Source organism: Pseudorca crassidens, chromosome 5 (genome assembly GCF_039906515.1).
Source record: "Pseudorca crassidens isolate mPseCra1 chromosome 5, mPseCra1.hap1, whole genome shotgun sequence".
NCBI classification, from domain to species: Eukaryota; Metazoa; Chordata; class Mammalia; order Artiodactyla; family Delphinidae; genus Pseudorca; species Pseudorca crassidens.
In genome coordinates, this window is record NC_090300.1 from 41,785,649 (window position 1) to 41,807,569 (window position 21,921).

At 40.0% G+C, this 21,921-nt stretch overlaps 2 protein-coding genes across 5 annotated transcripts in view; one reads left to right on the forward strand and one right to left on the reverse strand.

Annotated features, from left to right (window-relative positions):
- KCNAB1 (potassium voltage-gated channel subfamily A regulatory beta subunit 1) overlaps positions 1 to 6,615 on the forward strand; it is a 399,544-nt gene extending 392,929 nt beyond the window's left edge. For all 3 annotated transcript variants that reach the window (XM_067737834.1, XM_067737835.1, XM_067737836.1), the window contains exon 14: positions 603 to 6,615. In XM_067737834.1, coding sequence (XP_067593935.1) covers positions 603 to 692 — 90 coding nt within the window. In that variant the 3' untranslated portion in view covers positions 693 to 6,615. The remainder of the gene's footprint in view (positions 1 to 602) is intronic.
- On the reverse strand, positions 6,523 to 18,075 carry SSR3 (signal sequence receptor subunit 3). Of its 2 annotated transcripts, none has more exons than XM_067737837.1 (5): positions 17,816 to 18,075; positions 16,482 to 16,608; positions 12,632 to 12,730; positions 7,869 to 8,000; positions 6,523 to 6,810 (listed from the first exon to the last, which is right to left on the reverse strand). In XM_067737837.1, the coding sequence occupies exons 1-5, from the start codon at positions 17,946 to 17,948 to the stop codon at positions 6,744 to 6,746; spliced, it is 558 nt and encodes a 185-aa protein (XP_067593938.1). In that variant the 5' UTR covers positions 17,949 to 18,075; the 3' UTR covers positions 6,523 to 6,743. The 2 variants fall into 2 exon arrangements, with proteins under 2 accessions (XP_067593938.1, XP_067593939.1); XM_067737838.1 differs by lacking the exon at positions 17,816 to 18,075 and adding an exon at positions 17,556 to 17,710.
- Positions 18,076 to 21,921: the final 3,846 nt, after the last annotated feature.

Sequence of the window (21,921 nt, forward strand, 5' to 3'; positions counted from 1 at the left end):
GATTCTGTCCACCAGCTGGACTGAATCTCTCCTTAGTCTCTAGACCTGTGCTATCCACTACTGTAGCCTCTGGCCACCTGTGGCTATTAAAGCTAATCCAAATGGAGATGCGCTCCAAGTGTAAAATGTACCCTAGATTTCAAAGATTTAGTACTTAAAAACATGTAAAGCATCTAATAATATTCTATACTGACTACCTGTTCAAATGATATTTCGAATATAATGGAGTAAAACATGTATTAATTTCACCTGCTTTCCACTTTCATTACTGTGGCCACTAGAAAATCTAAATTTACATATATGGCTCTCATTTCTATTGGACAGAGCTGCTCTAGATATTCTATATTTCTATGAGCCTTCATTTACTCAGTCAACCAATAATTATGAGCACCTACTATGGGCCAAGTACTCTTACGGGCTCTGGAGATAAAGTGTGACCAAAACAAGGCCCCTGACCTTAGGGAGCTTCCTGTCTGCTGGGGAGGTAGCATTCTGGTGGTGGTTTATAAATGTATCCAATTCTAGATGACTTTGCTTAATATAGAGCACAAAGAACAAGTACCAAGTACTAACCACATTCTTTGTTCCTCTCATGCTCTCAGGTTCTCCCAAAGATGACATCACACGTGGTAAATGAGATCGATAACATATTGCGCAACAAGCCCTACAGCAAAAAGGACTATAGATCATAAGGCAGTGCATGAGCCGCAGAAGCTGCATGGGTAAAGCAGCAGTCTATACAGGTACAGAACGGTGTTACTAGCCGGTGTTCTGAATCACTTAGCAGCCCACTGCTCAACCTCTAGTTTCCCCGGATTCTGAGGTTTCTGCTGTCGCTACCACTGTGCACCTGAATTATGAACACATCTGAAAACTCACAACCAGGAAAATCCATTCTATTTTCTTATCTGGGACTGCAGTCACCTGTTCTTACATTGCTCTGTACATCTCATGTTTATGCAAAGGAAAGCATGTGGCGGGGGAAAGACATACTACCTTCAGGCATTTAGTAACTTAAAGAAGGTTGTACAGATATATTTTTTCAAATGAACAACATCCACAGATGCAATGTGGATTGCATCAGAAAGAGCAGGCTCTGTTCACTCCGAAGTCTTGCTTGAAAAATCAGCTGAAACAATTTTACATTTTTTTTTCTATTTTCACATTCATGTTAGCAAGAGTTGTTTTCACTTGTCATTCAACAGAAGTGAAATGCCTAGGTATTTGCTTTCGTTACTTTTTAAATATTTAGTGTTGCTTGGCCTCAAAAATGGCCCTGTATAGCAATTCCTCCAAGGTGGTCTATTAGGATTCTAATGTTATGTCCATTTGCATGGAGAGATGGTAAAAGGATGAAGACCCTAGTCTTTAACCAGAGACAGTCTGGTTAACTTATGAAAGGGAGAATTACACTACTATGGAAGCCTAGCTTTGAATAAAATGTATCTGCAATGAAGTGTTCATTTTTACCTACATTTTCCTAAAACCTGCTTTATACTTTTGACTGCTTGTAGGCACAGCTTCTGCAAGTTTAAATATTTGAGCTTTAAAAATAAATATACACATGCTCAGTTTTGTAAGTAAATCTGTAAAATACCCAGAAAGGCAAATGTTTGCTGTTTAATTAGCACTGGGATTTTACATGCTTGGTGTTTTTGAGAAGTTATTAACATGAAAGTGAATCATGGGCTTTGAGAAAAATGCTGTCACTACTCAGCATATGCTGGGTGAAGCAACTTGCCCAAAGAAAAGTAAATGTTAAAGAACTTCCTAATTCCATAATCACACTGTGTGCATTAAACTATATGCATGAAAGTTCTTTGCATGGATTAATGGGGCCTAGCCTTGTGGCACGCAGAAGCTGAGGTATATCCCGCCCTGCCACTACTTGGCTACCTACTCTCATGAATATATGACTTGAGAAAAACGGACAGTATACTGCGTGTACCTGTAAGGAGGGAGAAAACTTTTTTCCCCACTTTTAAGGTGTATGTAGAGGGGGGAGGGTCCTCTATCTCTATTTGGACACCTGAGCATGTACGAAATTCTAATTTAATTTTCTGGCCAACAGGACCCCATGTAGAAACCACTGAGACTTACAGAAGAAATGTACTATCAGCTTAAAATGCTATTTTCTGCCATCATTTCCAGATATGTATTTCATAATTAAGTTCTCAAACTTAAAAATGTTAGTGTGACGTACCAACAAATTTTCTTTTTGATTACTATTACCTGTATTCTAATAGGGAAACAGTGCGTTTTTTACCCAAGAGTATCAGATTAATGATGGAAATGGATCATTTTTCAGTTGTTCATTGTGCATTCTATCAATCCAGTATGCATAAATGAGCTGAAGTTGTCTAATTGGAACTGCAGTTTATTTGCTTAGAGTAATAAAAGCATTTGTGCATTTAATCTCACAATTAGTTTTTATCTGATCTATCATTATAAGGCTATATATATATCATTATAGGAGATATATACACACACACACCCATCTTCATAAAACAGGCAGTAAGAATCACTTAAATAAAAATAATGTTGGGGGCTTCCCTGGTGGTGCAGTGGTTGAGAGTCTGCCTGCCGATGCAGGGGACACGGGTTCGTGCCCCGGTCCGGGAAGATCCCACATGCCGCGGAGCGGCTGGGCCCGTGAGCCGTGGCCGCTGAGCCTGCGCGTTCAGAGCCTGTGCTGCGCAACGGGAGAGGCCACAACAGTGAGAGGTCCGCGTACCGCAAAAAAAAAAAAATGTTGGCAGGTAAGCTGCACTGAGTGATACCTAACAGAAATAGATTTATCAAAAGATTTAATTTGCAACCCAGACTTTTTTTCTCTTGTTAATGGAGAAAATGATTAGCTACTGGAGATATTTCTCCTTGGGTTTTAGATATGTTCCGTACTAAGGTTAAAGCTTCTCAAACGCATTTAAAAGAACCTGCAAATTAAAATCAAATACCAACATTGCTTGGCCGTGGGAACATCTAGTTTTATATACAAATCATGTGCCATGGTAAATATACTAGATAAGTACATTTCACAGTTCTAGCCTTAAGAAAAATTTCCATGCACTCTCATTTTCCTTTCTTTTCTGGAAAGATTTCCTTGGCAGAGAACATACCATTCCAAAGGGTAACCTGGGTGGCAGCCAGCCACACACTGAAACCTCAGCCAAGGGAAATGAAAACTAGAAGCCCTGTGCCTGGCTTCCCACTGTAAGAACTGCCACTTCATCTTCATCCGCAGTGTGCACCAAGGGTCACCAGATAGATGGCAGGGCTTCAAGGGGCCTTCGCCACCTTTGAGACCACCCCACTCCCTGCAAATGAGGAGCCCAGGCCTGAGGAGATTAAAGGACTCGCCCAAACTCATACTGCAAGTTGATGGCAGAACCAGGCCTAGAACCCAAGTATTTTGTGTTCCAGTCCAGTGCTCTTGTAGGGGTGATTTTTTTTAGCTTTAAAGCTTTATGAAAAAGTGTGTGTGATTTTTTAAGTTAAAAAAACTTGGAAATGAATCCAAATTCAGGATCAGTTAAGAAGGAAAGGTCAAAGAAATGCAATGAAAACTCATGAAGGCCAATGAGAAGTTCATCTGTAACCACCTCCATGAAAATCAAACCAACCACCCAAAAGACCCTCTAATCTTCAATGAATCCCCCTACTTGGGAGTCCAAGGAGGTGTGGGAGATAACCCCTTACAGCCCTTACAAGCATTTGATCAGTAACTACAAAAATGTGCATTTACATGCATGGGAAATTAATGGTTAACATGAAATAATGTAATAAAGATAATATACTTAATCGCACGGTTCTTATAAAGAAGTCTAAGGAAAATATAAATTTTACAAAGCAAAACTTAATGATACTCAATAAGCAAGACCTTTTGGGAATTCCCTGGCGGTCCAGCTGTTAGGACTCTGTGCTTTCACTGCTGAGGGCGTGGGTTCAATCCCTGGTCAGGGAACTAAGATCCCACAAGCCATGCGGTGTGACCAAAAAAAGAAAAAATTCATAAGAATTTTGGGTATAAAGCCAATCTCCACATTTGTTAACTTCAAACTTGCTTCAAATTATTCTATCCAAGTTAGAATAATATACCATATAGGTCAACCAGTAGATTTTTACTGGCTAAGAATAATATCAACCCAAGTATTAAGTTATAAATGAACTTCTAACTTATCACAAGGGGTGTAAAAACAGGAATTAAATCACTTTGAATCCCAATTACAGCAAAACCCCTTTTATTTTACTGGTGTTGGATAAGAGGCATTTTTTTGTTTTGTTTTTTTAGCGGTACGCGGGCCTCTCACTGTTGTGGCCTCTACCGTTGTGGAGCACAGCCTCCGGACGCGCAGGCTCAACGTCCACGGCTCACGGGCCCAGCCGCTCCGTGGCATGTGGGATCTTCCCACACCGGGGCACGAACCCGTATCCCCTGCATCAGCAGGTGGACTCTCAACCACTGCGCCACCAGGGAAGCCCGATAAGAGGTATTTTTAAGATAAAAATTCTCCAGCAGGCTTTTACTAAACTAAGCCAGATCCAGCACATCATAATTCTATGCGCTACACAGTCTTTCTAGGTGACACGGAGAGTGCTGGGGAAAAGGTTCCACAGCTCCTAAGAGTAAAGCACTGGTACAGTAAATCCTTAGTTAAAACTGCAGAACCATCAGAATATGTCTTATGAACTTATAGGTCAGAATTTATCTGACAGTATAGAAAGTTAGAAACTATTATCAGGATTAAAAACAAAAAGTGCCATAGGAAAATTTCAGGACCAAAACCAAATTTTGCTTCCTCACTTTTCTACAAATTATTCAGTTTATTAACTCAAGAGGCACTCTATTAAGAACGTCACACCGATGCCCCTATTTTGCCACCCCATCTCAGGTATACTGTATTATAAGAATTTTTTTCCCATCTATACGGCACTGCCACCTAGTGGCAATTTTTTACCTGCAAGTTAAAAATTACAGGTAAAAAATTACTTGACCCAGCTCTGGTAACAAACAGTAGACATTGATGGTTTGTCAAATAGTCATTTTGTCAAATAAGCAAATGCAATTGGTACAAACGCCACGCCACCAAACTACTGACCAGTTATTAATCAACAGAAAAAAAAAGTTAAAACATAATAAAAATAAACTTCTTATGTGCTACACTAACTACTATGCAGGGTCTTTCTTCTGACTTCCCCATTAACCCCTTATTACCCAGTGGTGGCACATGGATAACAATGTACCAGAGAAAAGTAAAGAACTGCAGACTTCTAAAAGCAATGATGAAGTCTAATCCTCAGTTGAAGATAATGATGATCTGGGTCACTAGGCAAACGTACTCCTGGCCTGTCTTCCTTCCAGGTTCTTAGATGTGACTTCCCAAAACATCCAACAGCATGGAATTGGAAGATGGACTCCTGGTGAATATCTTTCTATAGTTATAAATGGTGAATATTATTTGCAACATTCACCTTAAATTTAGAAGTGGAAACCAAACATTAAAGTTAAGATTAGCCATTGGGAGTATATTTCCTTTAAGATACTGTTTGTAGAAAAGTACTGGATGTGGTCAAAAGCTGACAGGAATTATCACCTGTGAGTCCATAACCTTTCAAGTGATGTAGGTTCAAGAAGAGTTTCCCAAACTTTTTCAAATCGTGGCCTATAGAAAAAAATAATTACCTGTAAACACACTGGTTAAAAAATGCAAGAGACTGCTCTTGGCTGGACCCACAAGGTCTAAAGAGATCAATATTTTGTTTACAATTGATAGGAACCTTTGGACTAAAGGGTCAAATTTACGAAAAGTCCTCATGGAAAAATGCTGACCAGCACCAAAACCACTGTAATTTCTTGGAGAGTTCTTAGAATTCCAGAACTAAGATCACAAAAATTACTTTGGTCTTTTACACATCAATATTCAGGAAAGAGCTTCTCTTATTGAACATTCCTCCAGTGATGTGAGACCCCGGTCAAGAGAAAACAATGATTCCATTCTCTTAATAGGTCAAACCAACATGGTAGGGTCAAGCTAACCTCCCTGGACACCCAGGACCAAAGCTATAGAGCTGAGCAGTGTGTACTTTAATAACCGCATAGGACAACTCTCATATGCCTAGGCACTATTTTTAGATTATTACCTTGGCTGCCTTTCTTCCTTTAAAAAAAAAAAAAGAACAACTTTTCCACAAGTTTCTCTTCTCCAAGTTGGAGAAACTAATGTTTTAACTTTGAGTTATTTCAAATCACAAATTCAGAGACTTGCAAACATGAAGCTTCTGTTCAATCCCCCAGAGGGAGAGGACTCATTCTGATATTTGTGGTTCAAAAAAAAGTTGTAATATTGTGCTTGGAACACACAGAACCAATTATTAACTTCTTGCTACTATTATAAATAATAACAGCTCAGTCCAGGTTACTGTGACCTCTGACAAGTCAAGGAAACAAGTTATTTTCTCCCCTTGTGATTATAACATATTGCAACACTTTTGCCTTTTAATAAATGTCCTGGTACTCTTGAGTTTCCCTTTCAATTCATTTAATTTCAACAATCTGTCAAAGAAAAAAAGAGCCAATAAACAAATATTGAATTACATTTTGTTGGGTTTTTCAAACCCTCAAACTCCAGACTTTTACAAAAACAGCTTGTGTGTCTTCCACCCTGACCACCCTGCTACTTTTCCATATACCACAGGCCACCCATAGACACAAAGCCAGGGCGGTGGAGGGAAGCTGACGTGCTCTACTTGGAGCCAGTAGACAGGAGGGCGATGAGGCCCGACGAAGCACTTATGGACAAAATGTAGTTCCTGTAAGAATTTAATGTTAAGGAAAAATCAACCCCAAATTGGTTTTCAGCAAAACAAAAAGAACCCATCTCTTTGGAATGTACTGTTTCCCTCCTGCCGCTGTCTAATGACAATAATGTCATTAATGTCTGCAAATGCAATTTACAAGAGAGGAGATTATAAAGAATGAAGAACATTCACAGGAAACGTGTTCCAATTTTAAAAAGAAAACACTTGAGACAGAAACCTAGAACACATGATCACAAATAAAACATCTGAATTCCATTTAACCTGCAGGAAACGAACTGATCAAAGAACATGGGGAGGAAGAAGGGACTTGATTTCCCCAACCCCCCAACCCCCACATCAAGAGCAAAGGAAAAATAAGTCTTCCCTGTCTATCAGTGTTTTGGCTACAACTAGCCTGTAAAAGCAAGGAGGTTCTGAAAGTCTGCAGCTACTCTCAGCCTCAGGACTAGAGTGTTTGGGGCACACCACTCCAGTAGTCCCAGGAGATACAAGTTGGAGGGTGTCTGATATTTTATTACATCAAAATCTCCAATGGTTAAAAGTTTGGCTGCACATCCCTGGATAATACCTTGAATAAATTACCTTAACAAGAGAAGACTGATTCTTGCCCAAAAGCTCAATTTAAGAGCAGCTTGAAACACCGTTAAGCTATTATGAAACGTGCCAATTTAACTCCACTGCCTATCCACCCAACCCCAAAGCCCCAAAGTACCAGCAGACACAGGGCTCATGCCAGGAGGTAGCAAAGAAGGCAAGTTTGCTTTGTCTCCTTAGAAGTTTTTTTAAACTAGGCAGGTACACATCATCATATACGTAAGACTGCTTTGTAATACTTATTTATCATGAAGTCTTAATTCATAAACTTAAAAGAACTTCAGATCAAACCAAAAGCCCGTATTTTAAATGTCCAGAAACTTGCCTGAGGTCACGGTGCTTTTTAAAGGACTGACTCCCTGTGTCGTTTGTTACCAGAAAATACTCAGACAAATCAAAACTAAAACGAACTGTTTCTAGACTTCTAAAAAAGATAATCAACCTTTAAAGGATACACTGTGGGGTTGAAGTTCTTCAGTATAAAGAAGGAAGCAACAATGACCAAGACCAGAAATAGGGTGTTATTATAGAAGATGGAAAATGTTGTAGCTTCATAATCAGCAACTTCATTCTTCTTCCACAAGATTCTGTGGACACAAAACAAGTCATTTAAGTTTTTAAACAGGTACTAAAAATTTTAAATACCACATGGCTCTAGCTCATAGTAAGTTCTTCCTTAAGTGTTCTGGGCAAAATCTGTTTTTAATATTAAATTCAGTCAGCATTGTCTCCTTTTTCCTACTGAAAAAGATATTTCACTTTACTGATGCTCAGGAATTTCCCTGGTGGTCCTGTGGTTAGGACTCGTTGCTTTCACTGCTGGGGTCCAGATTCAATCCCTGGTCAGGGAACTAAGATCCCACAAGCCGCACGATGCAGCCAAAAAAGACAAAAACTTTATCCATGCTCAAGAAACAGTTGCTGGGGATGTTACCTTTTTCCCAGGCAGTTATAGCTTTGCAGGAAGGGACTGATTAATTGAAATTAGCTTGGTTTCATCAGCAACTGAAATAGGCATCTTTCTCTAGGTACTCACCAAAAACAAACTTGATGATTAGCAGCCTGACAGGGCTTTCTCAGCTGTTTGAGGCTTGAGACCCTCTACAGTCTACAGATGTCAGCCTTCAATATTTCGCCTTAAGACAAGCCCATAGACAAAGCTAGCTGTGGCGTCACAGAAGCAGACTTGTCTGTGACTCTCTTTATCCATCTTTATTTAATTCAAACTAAGAATCTGCTTGACCATTAGGAGGAGTTTTTAACTTCTGTGAAACCCATTTACTTTTTATTTAATCTTCTTTACACATTATGATATCATAGTAATTTACTAGTACTTTATCAACCTTTTCTTTTACCTCTTCACACAGGCAACAGGAAGTTCCAGGGTGCCTATGAATAAGGGAACCTTTATTTCCCTCAGTTAATTAACTTTGTAAAGCAATTTACAAAGTTAAAAGAGTAGGTAGGCTGTGACCCATTAGTGGGACATGAAATCAACTGAGTGGATCTGATGATCGGGAAAAATTAGAGTGAGTTGAGACCAGCACGTTAAAGAAAAAAAGGAAAAAACAGAAAAGTATCAAGTGCATCACATACAGTAGGGTAATAATTATTGTTCTGTGAAACATTTACATGTGTGTATGTAAAAGTGTATTTGGTCAAAGAGTAAAATATATATATATATATTTTACTGCAGGTCATTATCAAAAAGGCTGTAACTCATTGCCATAGATGTTTTCTCCCCCAGAAAGATACATTACTCTGGGGCCAGATAGTAGCCCCAACTAATCCTAAGGACAGCACTATGGCTAACGTCAGTACTAACTGCCATGTTTTAGTCACCAAATGTTCTAATCCAAAGTCAACAAGCATGGCTGTAAAGGAGCTAAATGGAAGGTTTAGCCTCATCTTCGTCAGAAGAAATTTGTGGTCTCTAATACATACGCCATATTTCCTTGATTCTGTAGATACCATCAACTTAATAAATCTTCAATTTGCTGTAAACTTTGGAAGAAGTGAAGGACATTACATTAAATGCAGCTATCAACTATAAAATAGCTTCTGATTTCAGAGAAGTTTAAATGTAAATTTAAAAACTATACGTGACTTGGAATTAATACATTACACCATTCTAACAATGATCAAAGAAAACACCAGCCCAGAAATATCCATAGTCCCAACATGGTTTAATGCTACAAAACACTCAGAACAATTGCCTCTGTTTTTAAGGCTCTGGCACAAGACCCAGTGAAGACAGGTTCCTTAAGTAGGCCACTAGCATGCCTTTACTGCTGGTGATTAAATTATCACACCTCCACCGCAGCAATTTTCCCTAACTCCCCATCATGCCCTGAATCAGAACCATCTTCAAGACATTTTTGATGAAAGAGTGGCTTAATCCTTTAGGTTATCCCAGCTCGCAAAGACCGTGTGTTACATCAGGGTATACACAGTCAAGACTGTCTGACAGCTCTCAACTTTTTCTAGTCCACCCTGGTTTATTTTGAAAAAGTTTAGGACCTCTATTTGCCCTCATCAGCAATGGTTCCACAAAAGCTTCACTGGTAGGAAATCTAGTTTGGGAGAACTTCTCAAGCAGTCATTTTTCCAAGGAGCACTTCCTAAAACAGGAGAAAAGTTGAGACCAAAAAACTCAACAACTCTTACAATCTGATAATACTAAATGATGGACCGTCAGTAAGTCAAGGAGAAATAACATTTGTACCTTGGGACAAATGTTAATGAATCTGATTCTCCTCTGCTAATTTCCTTGGAAAGGTAGAAAGGTAGGTTCAAAGTGGCATGTAGTCCGTATTCCAAATGATTTTAGATAGAGGTTTGAAGATACCCTTCTGGGCAGAAAGATGCCGATAAGCCTTCTCTTAAATCTATTGGAAGTAACTAATCCTTTGAGGAAGAAAAATACTGGATCTTAAAGGGAGTCTTGGATCCAGTTAGCAGCATCAATAATGAGTACAGACCTGGGTACAACTGTATCCAGCATGGCCTTTGCGAGAGAATTACAAACAGCACACGTTTCTACTGGTGACAAGAATGAAAATTTTATAATCTTCTGACACTCTGCATTTTATATATCAATAAAACCTCCATTTCATCCTACTCTGAAATACCTGGACTAGACAACGGCGAAGAGGTTTCATTTCCAATTCCAACTCTGATCCACTAGTAGAGACTACCTGAACACCACACTGAGAAAGATTCTGAGACACATCCCAGGATCAAGAAAAAGTGCCAGACCAAATCAGGCAAGTCTGTAGTGGGCAGAAGAGACCCATCTGCCATCTCTGATACAATTAATCACCTAAAACCTGTAAGACCTGTAAGAGCTTGTAACAAGCATTTTGAAATTTGGGTAACTATGATGTGCATTCCATTTAAGAACCAATGTTCTAATGAGTATTAAAATTTGATGAAAAGGTTAAAAGAAAGTGGTCTAGATTCTCTAATATCTATCCCTATGCAAAAACTTGCAATAAAAAAGCTATTTAAAAAAAAAAAAATTTAAAAAAAAAAAAAAAAGCTATGCAGGGCCTCCCTGGTGGCGCAGTGGTTGAGAGTCCGCCTGCCGATGCAGGGGACACGGGCTTGTGCCCCGGTCCGGGAAGATCCCACATGCCGCGGAACAACTAAGCCCGTGAGTCACAGCTACTGAGCCTGCGCGTCTGGAGCCTGTGCTCCGCAACAGGAGAGGCTGCGACAGTGAGAGGCCCGCGCACCGCGATGAAGAGCAGCCCCGGCTCGCCACAACTGGAGAAAGCCCTTGCACAGAAATGAAGACCCAACACAGCCAAAAATAAATATTAATTAATTTTTTAAAAAATGGTCCACATCAAAAAAATCTTTAAAAAAAAAAAACTTTGCAATTCTAAAAACAAAAGCTATGCAGAGCCAGAGGTCTTTAAAGCGGTTCCATAGAAAACAGGCCTTCACTGTCATGAGTTTAATATTGTGCCTTCAGTTTTATGAAGGATCCATAGAACGTAATCATTTCAATAATGTTCTGGTGCCTGTCCAAAACCACTGTAGAAGACACTGTTCATTAAGTTACTCAGTGTCCCTTAAATAAGGATCCACTTGATAAAGTCCTTCCAAGATTCAGCGCCAGGAAAGTTTCTTTCCAGAAGGACGTGCACGCTGCTTCTCATCCAGCAATGAAAGCTGGGTGACTCTGGATGCTTCCTCTGACACTTGGAAGCTCAGAGCTGAGTTTAGTGCCCAACTGCTGTAACTAATGCTGAGTCCTTGTTCATCCACCTTTTCTTACTTTTAAACGGTTTCTGATCTTTTTAAATTGTATTGCTTTGTTTCACATGCAATTTAATATTGCAAGTCCCCACAAAGTCTTTCTGGAGAAAAGTGGGATAAAAATTCCGTTTCATAAAGCACCTCGTAGATACTAAAATTTAAGATCCATGAAAACAGCCTCGACTCATGACTCTATTAAACCATCTGGCAACTCTTAAGCACAAGTTTACTCAATCATTCAGAGACTTCTATTCAGATGTCAGACTGTTTTTTAGCCTTCTAACAGCAGCTGTCAGGAAAAATTGGGGGTGGGACTAACAAATGTGGCACAGAATTCGGCAACAGGAGACAAACCTAATTCTTTTCTTTTTCCCAAACAATGCAGATAACCAAGAACCAGATGTCCCCAGGAAAGCTCAGGAGCAGAAATACCACCACCTAAAAATGCTAACACACAACACAACATAAACTCTTCAGACCCAGAGGGGTTAGGTGATAGCCTCAAGGTCACACAGCTACCAAGTGGCAGAGCCAGCACTGGACACAGCTCTGCAGGCTCCTAAATTCCAGCAGAGCAGCTGAATACAAGCTCTCAAGTCAGACTGGCTGCACTCTTATCCTGGTTTTACCACACACTAATCTATGGCCTTGGGCAAGGTACCCGAGCTTTCTGTACCTCAGATTCCCCAGGTGTAAAGTGGAGAAAACAATAGTACCTACCTCATGGAGCTCTTTGGAGGAATAAATGAACTGTGTACAGCACAAAGAAAAGTATCTGGTAGTAATAAAAACTCAAAAAGTCAGTTATTATTCTCATTACCCTGACTTCTAATACCAACGTTTTCCTCAGGTAATTCTAATATCCACATGCTCTAAGCAGAAACCAAAAACTTATTTTCTACAAACAACCCCCTTTTTGATTACCACAAACACTTTAAATAGGGAGCCAAACCTTTCATCTTTTTCCTTCCGAGACATCTTTCTGTTATCAGCTTCAGAAAGTTTTCGAGTCACTTCTTTGGAAACAGCATCCTCCCTCTTCTGTGCTACTCTGGAAGGAAAAGAAAAAAGGTTTCCACATGCTCCAGGAGTGAACATCACACTCTTTCAGAAACACTCTGTACTCGTATCTTGTATTGGCAACTATATACTTTACATTTCAAGAAAATAAGCTGGACAGAAAGTTCCAAGTTTATTACACTGTGCTAGCCAAAAGAAAGGGAGTTCAAGAAACTTCCAAGATGTGGTTTATTAGTGATGTGTTTTGATTTCTGCTTAAAAGGAAGAATTTTCCTAAGTTAGGTATTTAATATGGAAATAAAAGTCAAATGCTATTAACACAGTTTAGTTATGAATCATTATAGCTCCACTCTAACTCATAATTTAACTGTTCCACAAATAAATTTGTTAAGGCATTAGCAAATGATACATGATTTCAATTCCAATAAATAACAGGAGAGAAAACTAAGCTTAACAAAGAGAGTTAATAGCTGTAATATCTTAAAGTAAAGCTTTTAACTTTACTCCAAAGGGGAATTTCACTAAAAAGAAATAATACCACATGGTTAAGGAGTGACCAGAGCACTTTTAGTTAAACAAACTACTGGTTTGAGAGTTGCACCAAGAGATAATACGGAATTAGCCAGAAAAGGCTGGAAGTGTTATTCAAGAAATCAGATCAGAATCTTTAGTGATAAGTCAGATAAAGAAAGAAATGACATAATCCTAAAAAAATCTATGAGGTGAATTTTATCAGATGGGGTTGCTAGTGAAAGAGAGGATAAAATTTAACCTGTGATGAAATACAAAAAGCCTCCCAAAGATTAGACATTTAAATTCAACATGATTTATTTTTCATAATATGGGAGAAACTGATTAGCCATAAACATAGAAAAAGTAATAACTGATCACAAGCAAAATATAACAATTACAAAGTCCCACTAAGAAAACATTCAACACGATACTGAGATGTATTGAAAGCAACAGGATGTGCACCATAGAGACAGATATCTGTTCAATCTATGTTCAGTTACTCAATCCTCATTACTATGTATATTAAGTTCTGGTCAGTGGACCAAAGGAAACTGGGGGAAAATCAGGATGGATTCCTGAAAAGCCCAAGATCATTCAAGGCAATAGTTCTCAACCTTTCTCCAACCACATAAGCTTCTGGGCTACAAATTAAGCACAAATTCAGGCTGGTTTTACCTGTATCTCCATCTCTATCTCTCACTCAAGAATCAAGTTAGAAGTGACATTATTAAAAAGAAAACCTTTAGTCAGCTTCAACTGATGTATTTTTCCACAGATTGATAACTGGAGGGAGGAAAATCAGTTTGTCTAAAAAAAACAGGTAAAAGGAAATAAGTTCTGAAACGTAAAGAAAAAGGCAGCTAAGAGAGCAGGTAGCTGCTTTAAGAGATACTTTAAGACACTATAATGTCCAACTTTCCCTGACTCATTTTATTATGTAAAAGTTCAGTTCCACAGGGCAGAGACTCTCATCTCTTAATCTCTAGCAAATCCCAGGCACTTATTAAGTGTTTCCTGAACTTCCCATAAGACTGCTTTTTTCTAGGAAAGGCCAATTGATAAGAAATGGACATGGTTTACAGCAGAAACCTTTCTTAGCAGAACAGAGGGTAAAAAAAAATACACACACACACCACCACCCCCAACTGTCAGGGTGCTAGGACACAGGAATAAACTATTTTCAGGAGTTGGCTCTAAGCATCTCTTGGACAAATAGTCAATCATCTGTCCACATGACAAATCTTCCTGAAGACACTGAACCAGATAACTAGTTAATTTCTCTTCTATGTCTACAATTCTATACTCGCCTAACAGAGACATTAACAGCCACACTGTAGGTTTATTACAACTCAAGAAGCCCTACCCTCCATCTCAGTGCTCTTAGAAAACAAACCTCACTCAGTGCTGAATGCTCTAAAACAAAACAGGGAAATCCACGGGCCCAGCTCTCAGCCAACTGAGATAAAAAAACATCTTTGCAAACATTTTTAAAATCATGCCACATTAAAAAAAAAATTCCTATGGGATCTCTCACCCCCAACCTCTCCAACACTGCACACAAACATTTATTACATGCCAGACACCATGGTTTATGTCGCACGTATCATATTTAATCCTCACCATCCCACGAGGTACCATTAGTACTCCCATTTTACAGCTCAAGAATCTGAAGTCTAGAAAGATGAAATGCATGCCCAAGGTTCTGCATTTAAGAGCAGCAGAGCTGGGACTGGAATCCAGACTGTCGACTCTGAAGCCATTCTCTTTACCAACACCTACCCACACTCAGAATCTTGCTGGCTCTTTAAGCCTTAACAATCTTGCCAATCTGTAGGAGTTTTGATGTCAGTAGCAATATGTAATATTACACCAAAACTATGACTAAAAAATAATTCCATTCAGAGAGTGTATTAAGTCAGTAGGTCACTGAAATTTTACTGAACTAAATTAAATGTACCATTAACTATTGTAAGGGAAATAAACAAAAGACATGGCAGTTGCCCTCAAGACGCCGAAAGGAGAAATGAGGGGAAAGAACATGATTTTTGACTCCAAAAAGGCGAATAAAAATGATATGTAGAACAAGTGAAAAAACACTAGGTCCCAAAGGGACTGAATTCCAAGGGAATCACAAAGGATGGGTGATGCAAAACGCCCACTTCTGAGGGCTTCGCTATCCACAGATGGCCATGCCTCACAAGAAAGACAGCCCAGGACAGCAGAGGCCGAGATGGGCTGAATCCTGGCATGGCAGTTAGTGAAGAGGGGCTGTCAAGCAGGGAGACAACAAAGATGACCTGGATTTAGCCGTTCTAGCAACAGCCACGCACAACCTGGACTCCAACCTGGACTCAAGAACGACAGTGGAGAGGCTGCTGAGGCCAGTTTCAGCTGCTGAGACCATTTCTGGCCTCCTTACAATAAATCCCTGTTAACTGAGATCATCTCAATGTGTTTCTACTCATCACTAGAAAGCTTAACACAGGAACAATAAGGACAGTTAAGATTTCTCTGGAAAAGATTCCGAAGTCTTGAAATACCAGACATGTAAGAATGGAAAGAAAGGGAGATGATTCTAAATGAGGGAGGGAACGAGTCACGTTCAAAGGATGAGTCAGAAGTCAGTTCAAAGCTGAGTCAGAAGATCTAAGGCCCAATCCTAAAAGACAAGGCCCCACTGGTAGGAGGCAGAAGACTTGCATTCCAGGGCCTGGAAGAATCTGGATTTAATACATTTAGAAAAGAGAAGGCCATGAAGAGTTGTCAGGAGAGTGACATGATAAAATGAAGGTAGAAATAGAGGAAATAGAGTAACCTTTTACATTTTCATATTCTCATAAGAAAAATGCAATTAGCATTAAAAATGTCAGTGTTGAATATAAGAAAAAAAGACCACTTCTTTCACATCCAAAAATTCTACATGGTGAGCCCGGAACAATTCCTTCTAGAAAGAATTCCATTTGACTTCTAAAATGTTACTTTACTTGGTGGGTTTGTTTTTCTGAACCCAATGATTAAGGATGGTACTTAAGTGTTTTAATTCCACCATCAATACCCACTTCCATAGCAGTGTTAGAAGTACTGTCTCTGCTTTTCGATTAGTTGCTACTCCTTCATACCATTAATGTGCCTCCCCCTCCAAATATACATACCTATGTATCTCAAAATAGTGCTTACTGAAACCCACACACACACAAATGGTCTTTAAGAAGACCTCCTACTATATAAAAATGCAACAATATATACTTTCTCTTGAGAAATATACTTACTTGTGCTTGAGAACAAATTTCACATTTTTGTATGCAAAGGCTACCAAATATGTGCTTACTAGGGTCATCACACTATACAGAACAGCAGACTGAATAAGATCCATATGCCATATTCGCCAGTATAGCCCTGAATTAAGATAAAAGGGGGAGAGGGGGATACAAAAAGAAACAAAATATTACCAGCCAGTTACAAAAGCCTGCTGAATTAATTATAGCTAAACCTGGTAAAATACAGCCCTGATTAGGGAATCCAGTACAGTACAAGGGGAACTTCAGAAGTGTGATATCCAGTAAAACGTTAGTCTCAAGTTTCCCTAGTTGAGAACACTTGAAAAACATAACCTTTCTATAACTAGTACATTATGAGATTTCTGCTTCTAAAATGAGAACCCTGGCTCAACAAAATCACAATTCAGACTTCAAATTTCATTCTAAAGGGTACTATAACGCTAACTACAGGCCATTCCAAAACGCCATGTGCAGCCCCAAACCAGAGTTTACACGCTGACATGGCTGTTATCTGAAATCAAGGCAGTGCTCAGTGCAGCCAGTGAACCAAAAGGCTCCACACCACGTTAACTGCACGCTGGGTTTTATAAAACCGAAAGAGAAAATACATCTGGATTTGACTGTCCAACAACAGTGCAGCAATGTGAGAGGAAATTCACATTCGGGAACCCTGAGCTCTAAAAACAACCTTGGCCAAGACTGTGCAGTTTTTTCATCCAAGTAAGAATTTCAGAATTGCCCTAATAGGCTTATTAAAAGGGTTACTACACATTGTAGAGCGGGCCCTTGGCAACTTCTCTCGTCAAACTAGGAAAATAATGTTCTGCGTGAAGCAGTTCTCCTAAAGCTACACTTCTAATTCAGTGCAGGTGTTAATGTCTCTCATCTTAATTCATGAGTTTCTCCAAAATAAGTAATAAGTTTAAGATCTCGTAAGAGCAAACGATAGTTCTAGGGAAAAAAAGCAAATAGGCTATATGCCTAAATGTTAACATCACACGATCTTAACCCGAGCGTTAGTTTTAATACTGATTCGGGGCCGCCATCCCGGAACGAGTAACTCACAATCCGCAGGAGTGAGGCCCGGGAACGAGCTAGCGTACTTTTAAAACGCGCCACAGGTGACTCTCCTGGGATGCCGCCCACCACTACCCTGGACCAGATCACGGAGGCCCACAGAGGCTACGTGCTGCCCCCGAGCCCAGGGCGAGCTGGGGAGAGTGCGGGCGCCGGCTCACGCCTCGCCGGTCCGCCCGGCCCTGCCACGTCCCCGCCCAGGCCGACCCGCCGGCGGCCTCCCCGCCCGCCTCTCTCCAAGCGCTCACAAATGGGGATGGCGGACACGATGAAGGCGTTCCCGAAGAAGAGCGCCGAGGACTTGGCCGAGAGGTTGCGGCTGAAATCCTGCAGAAGCAGGTCCTCCTCGGACTGCTGCTTGGAGCCGCCTTTGGGAGCCATGGTGGAACCGCGGCTGCCAGACGAGAGGGCCGAGTCAGGCTCCGAGCCGGGCGCCAAGCCGGGCAGAGGCCGCTGACACCACCCCCGCGGCCACCGTATCCGCTAACGACCCATCAGCGTCGCGCGCGGAAGAGGGACCCGGGGTTGCGCGGCGCGGGGCAAGCGTCAGCAGGATTGGCCATCCTGGCGCCGCTACGTAGGTTTCTCGGCATGATTGGGCGAGCGGGCCAGACTTCCGGATTCCTGGCAAGTCACGTGACTCGTCAGTTTCTAGGAAAAAGCCGGGACTTGTAGTTTAGTGGGTGCTTTTTTTTTTTTTTTTTTTAAATTAACAAAACGTTATTGACGTTACACTTCACAGATGCTGGTAGACTCATGCTTTCCAAGCGGTCGAAATTCCAAAATGAGGAGCTCTGAGTCATATGGTCATTCATTCAACGGGCGCATGGTTAGCCGGCCCTGTGGGTACCTACACTGGGGCGTTGGAAGAGGAAGAGGAGAAAGATAAGTATAGGTAGGTAGCATGTGTTGAGCCCCTTCTTTACACAGCCATTATTTCATTAAATATCCTCAAGAATCCTATGATATGCCCATTTTGAGGGTGAGAGACCAGGAATGCTGGTCTCCAGGGTGTGGGATCTTTTCAACAAAGTAACAGCCTACCTTTGTACAAAAAAGGCACTCTTGCTTATAAGGAACTCATGTTCTCATTGCTGAAGATAATATTTAACATGTGTCCAATACATTTACAAATTACTACACTTTTATCACTTTAAAGATTTAGTTGAAATAATGTGGCCTCCAAAGCCATGCTAGGTAAAACAATACTAAGACAATATGTTGGCTGGACAGGCCTCTGAAGTTCAGAAAATTGAATATGCTGATTAAAACAACTAAATACCATTAACTCGAGTTATCACTTTTTCTTCAAAAATTAATCCTCAACCACTTCATTCTCAGCAAAAGCTTCTTTCATCTACTGACAGGCAAAACTTCAACAACCAACTTAACAGATCTGTTAATAGAGATCTTTCTCACCTTCTCCAGTTGTAATTGACCTTCACAGCTTCCGTTCTAATGGAGCTTTCTGTCTTCAGGCTTTTTCAACCTATTCTCTTTTTTAAAAATAATTATTTATATTTTTAAAATTTTTGGCTGCATTGGGTCTTTGTTGCTGCTGTTGCTGCGCACAGGCTTTTCTCTGGTTGCCGCAGAAGCGGGGTATACTCTTGGTTGCGGTGCGCGGGCTTCTCATTGCGTTGGTTTCTCTTACTGCGGAGCACGGGCTCTAGGCACGCGGGCTTAGTTGCTCCGCGGCATGTGGGATATTCGCGGACCAGGGCTCGAACCCGTGTCCCCTGCATTGGCAGGCAGATTCTTAACTACTGCACCACCAGGGAAGTCCTCAACCTATTTTCTGTATAGATACCACAATGAGTTTTCCTGAAATATAAATCCTTTCATCATCTACAGCAAGTATTCCCAAATGCCAGAAGTTTTCACCAATCACAGCAAAATAAGAAGAAAAAATGGACCGTCTAGTGAATTTTTCAGAAAACAAACTATTCATTTAAAAATATCTACATTTATGTCTTCTTTTTTTAATGTTTAAATGTGCTTTCTTTTATTATGTGGTGGTGGTGATAGTGAAGAAACTCGTATTTTTCTCTTCCAAAATATTCCTCTCTGTTTTTCCTACCTTAATAAATCACATCCTTTTTCACCCATTTGCTAGGGCTAAAATGTTGAGTTTCAACACTTAATTCCTTCCTTTTGCTCTCCATTTGTGACCAATTTATCAGCAAAACCTTTTGGATCTGTCTCTAACTAGATTTCTTGCTTGCTATTTATAAATCAATGATATAAAAAGAAGATAACAGATAAAATCAGAAACTGTAAGATCAAAATCAACAAGCTAGTTAAAAGTAAAAGAGGAAGAAAATAAGAAACAATAATGATGAGGTTAAAAATAATTACACCTGAGAAAAATATCTAAAGACTTAAAAAAAGATAAAAGTTTGAAATGTTAGTAGATAAAAATTAATGCACTTTGTAAACCAAGAATAGAAACTAAAGGTAATAAATTTAAACAGAAGAGAATCTAAAATAGTAAGAATTTATAATTTATGGGGTAAGTATAAGAACTATGATAAGCAATGATGCTTATGACAGAGGTTTTTTCATTATGTTAACAATGAAAATCATGAAGGTAATAGCACACCTGAAGTACTGGAGCAGTGTTTCGGGGGGGTTTTTTTGGTTTTTTTGTTTTTTTATTTTTGGCTGTGTTGGTTCTTCATTGCTGTGCACAGGCTTTCTCTAGTTGTGGCGAGCAGGGGCTACTCTTCATTGAGGTGTGCAGCCTTCTCATTGTGGTGGCTTCTCTTGTTGCGGAGCATGGGCTCTAGGCACACGGGCTTCAGTAGTTGTGGCTCACAGGCTCTAGAGCGCAGGCTCAGTTGTTATGGTGCACGGGCTTAGTTGTTCCGCGACATGCGGGATCTTCCCAGACCAGGGCTCGAACCCGTGTCTCCTGCATCGGCAGGTGGATTCTTAACGACTGTGCCACCAGGGAAGCCCAGGAGCAGTGTCTTTTTATACCAAATGCTATCTAGTACCTTTGGAAGAATAGCAAGGTCTAAGGATCGTCTATATATGGTATATATGTCTGTGGCACCTTGGACAAGCAGAGATAACAATCTGCTAAAAAACAAAAAGAAGGGTGGGCAATAGATTCTATCCAAACAAAGATCTGCAATATATTTTTCCTATTTCAATATAGTTCAATTCTATGAAGGAGACAGATAGATGGACTTGATTCCATACCAGCCGGCTTCTAATCTGTGAATTTCAAGCTTAACATTTTCATTATATCACTTCACATTATCAGAATGAAAAAAAAAAAAGAAAAAGAGGAAAAATTTAAAGCAGTAATATTTATTGCTGGCAGGGATATGGATCACAAAGTTCTCTCATCCACTGCTATTGGCTTTGTGGAAGAAAATCTGGCAAGTTAAAAATTAATATATCTTTCTGTGGCAGACACTGCAAGTTGCCTAGCCAGTAAAGAAAACTACTGCTAGCTTTACACTGGGACATCATGAAGATTAACAAATGGATCATCTAGTACTACTCTAGGGACTGTGGGGTGGGGAAGCTCTCTGTTAAAAAGCCAATTTGCTATGCAACTCTCATTATGGAAATAATTTTTGAAAGAAGATATGAAATACTTATATTAGTCTCTAGGTCCAATATTTTAAAGTCCCACCTGGGAGACAATTTACTCAGCCAAACTACATATTTCAGGCACTGCTCTGTGATTAATTCATTGCTTCATGAATTCATTCAGCAAGTATTTTTTAAAAGCTACTATGTGAAAGGCACTGTGCTAGACCTTTGGAAGTATCCAAATAACAGCCATGATAATTATGATTATGATAACCAACATTTATTGAGTCTTTCTGTTTTATGTCCAGCTCTATGCTAGACCCTTCACATACATCATTTAATTTAAGCCTTACAGGAGCACTATGAGATGTGTGTTATTATTATCCCCATTTGTCAGATGAAGAAACTGAGGCACAGATTAGTACAGTAACTCACCTAAGGTCCCACAACTAGTAAGTGGTAGAGTCAAGCTATGAACCACAGGCAATATGACTCCAGGATGTATGCTCTTAACTGCAACTGAGTTCTGGTCTCCTCTGTACCAGTGACGTCTCAGATTCTAAGTGCTTGCCCCCAAAAGTTCTATTTTGGACAAGCAGCCAAGGGTAGTTTCTTGTGTATCAGTTGCCTTGCAGAGTCATGTCACACACAGCAGCTCTGGCCAGCACATCCTTGGACAGATAGGATTCTGCATCTTATCCATAGGGAAACCTCAGTGAGCAAGCTGGGATCTCCATAGTGGATTCTCTGTCTCAGTGGGTTTGAACATAAAATCCCCCGGAAAGCGACACAATTAATAGAGGTG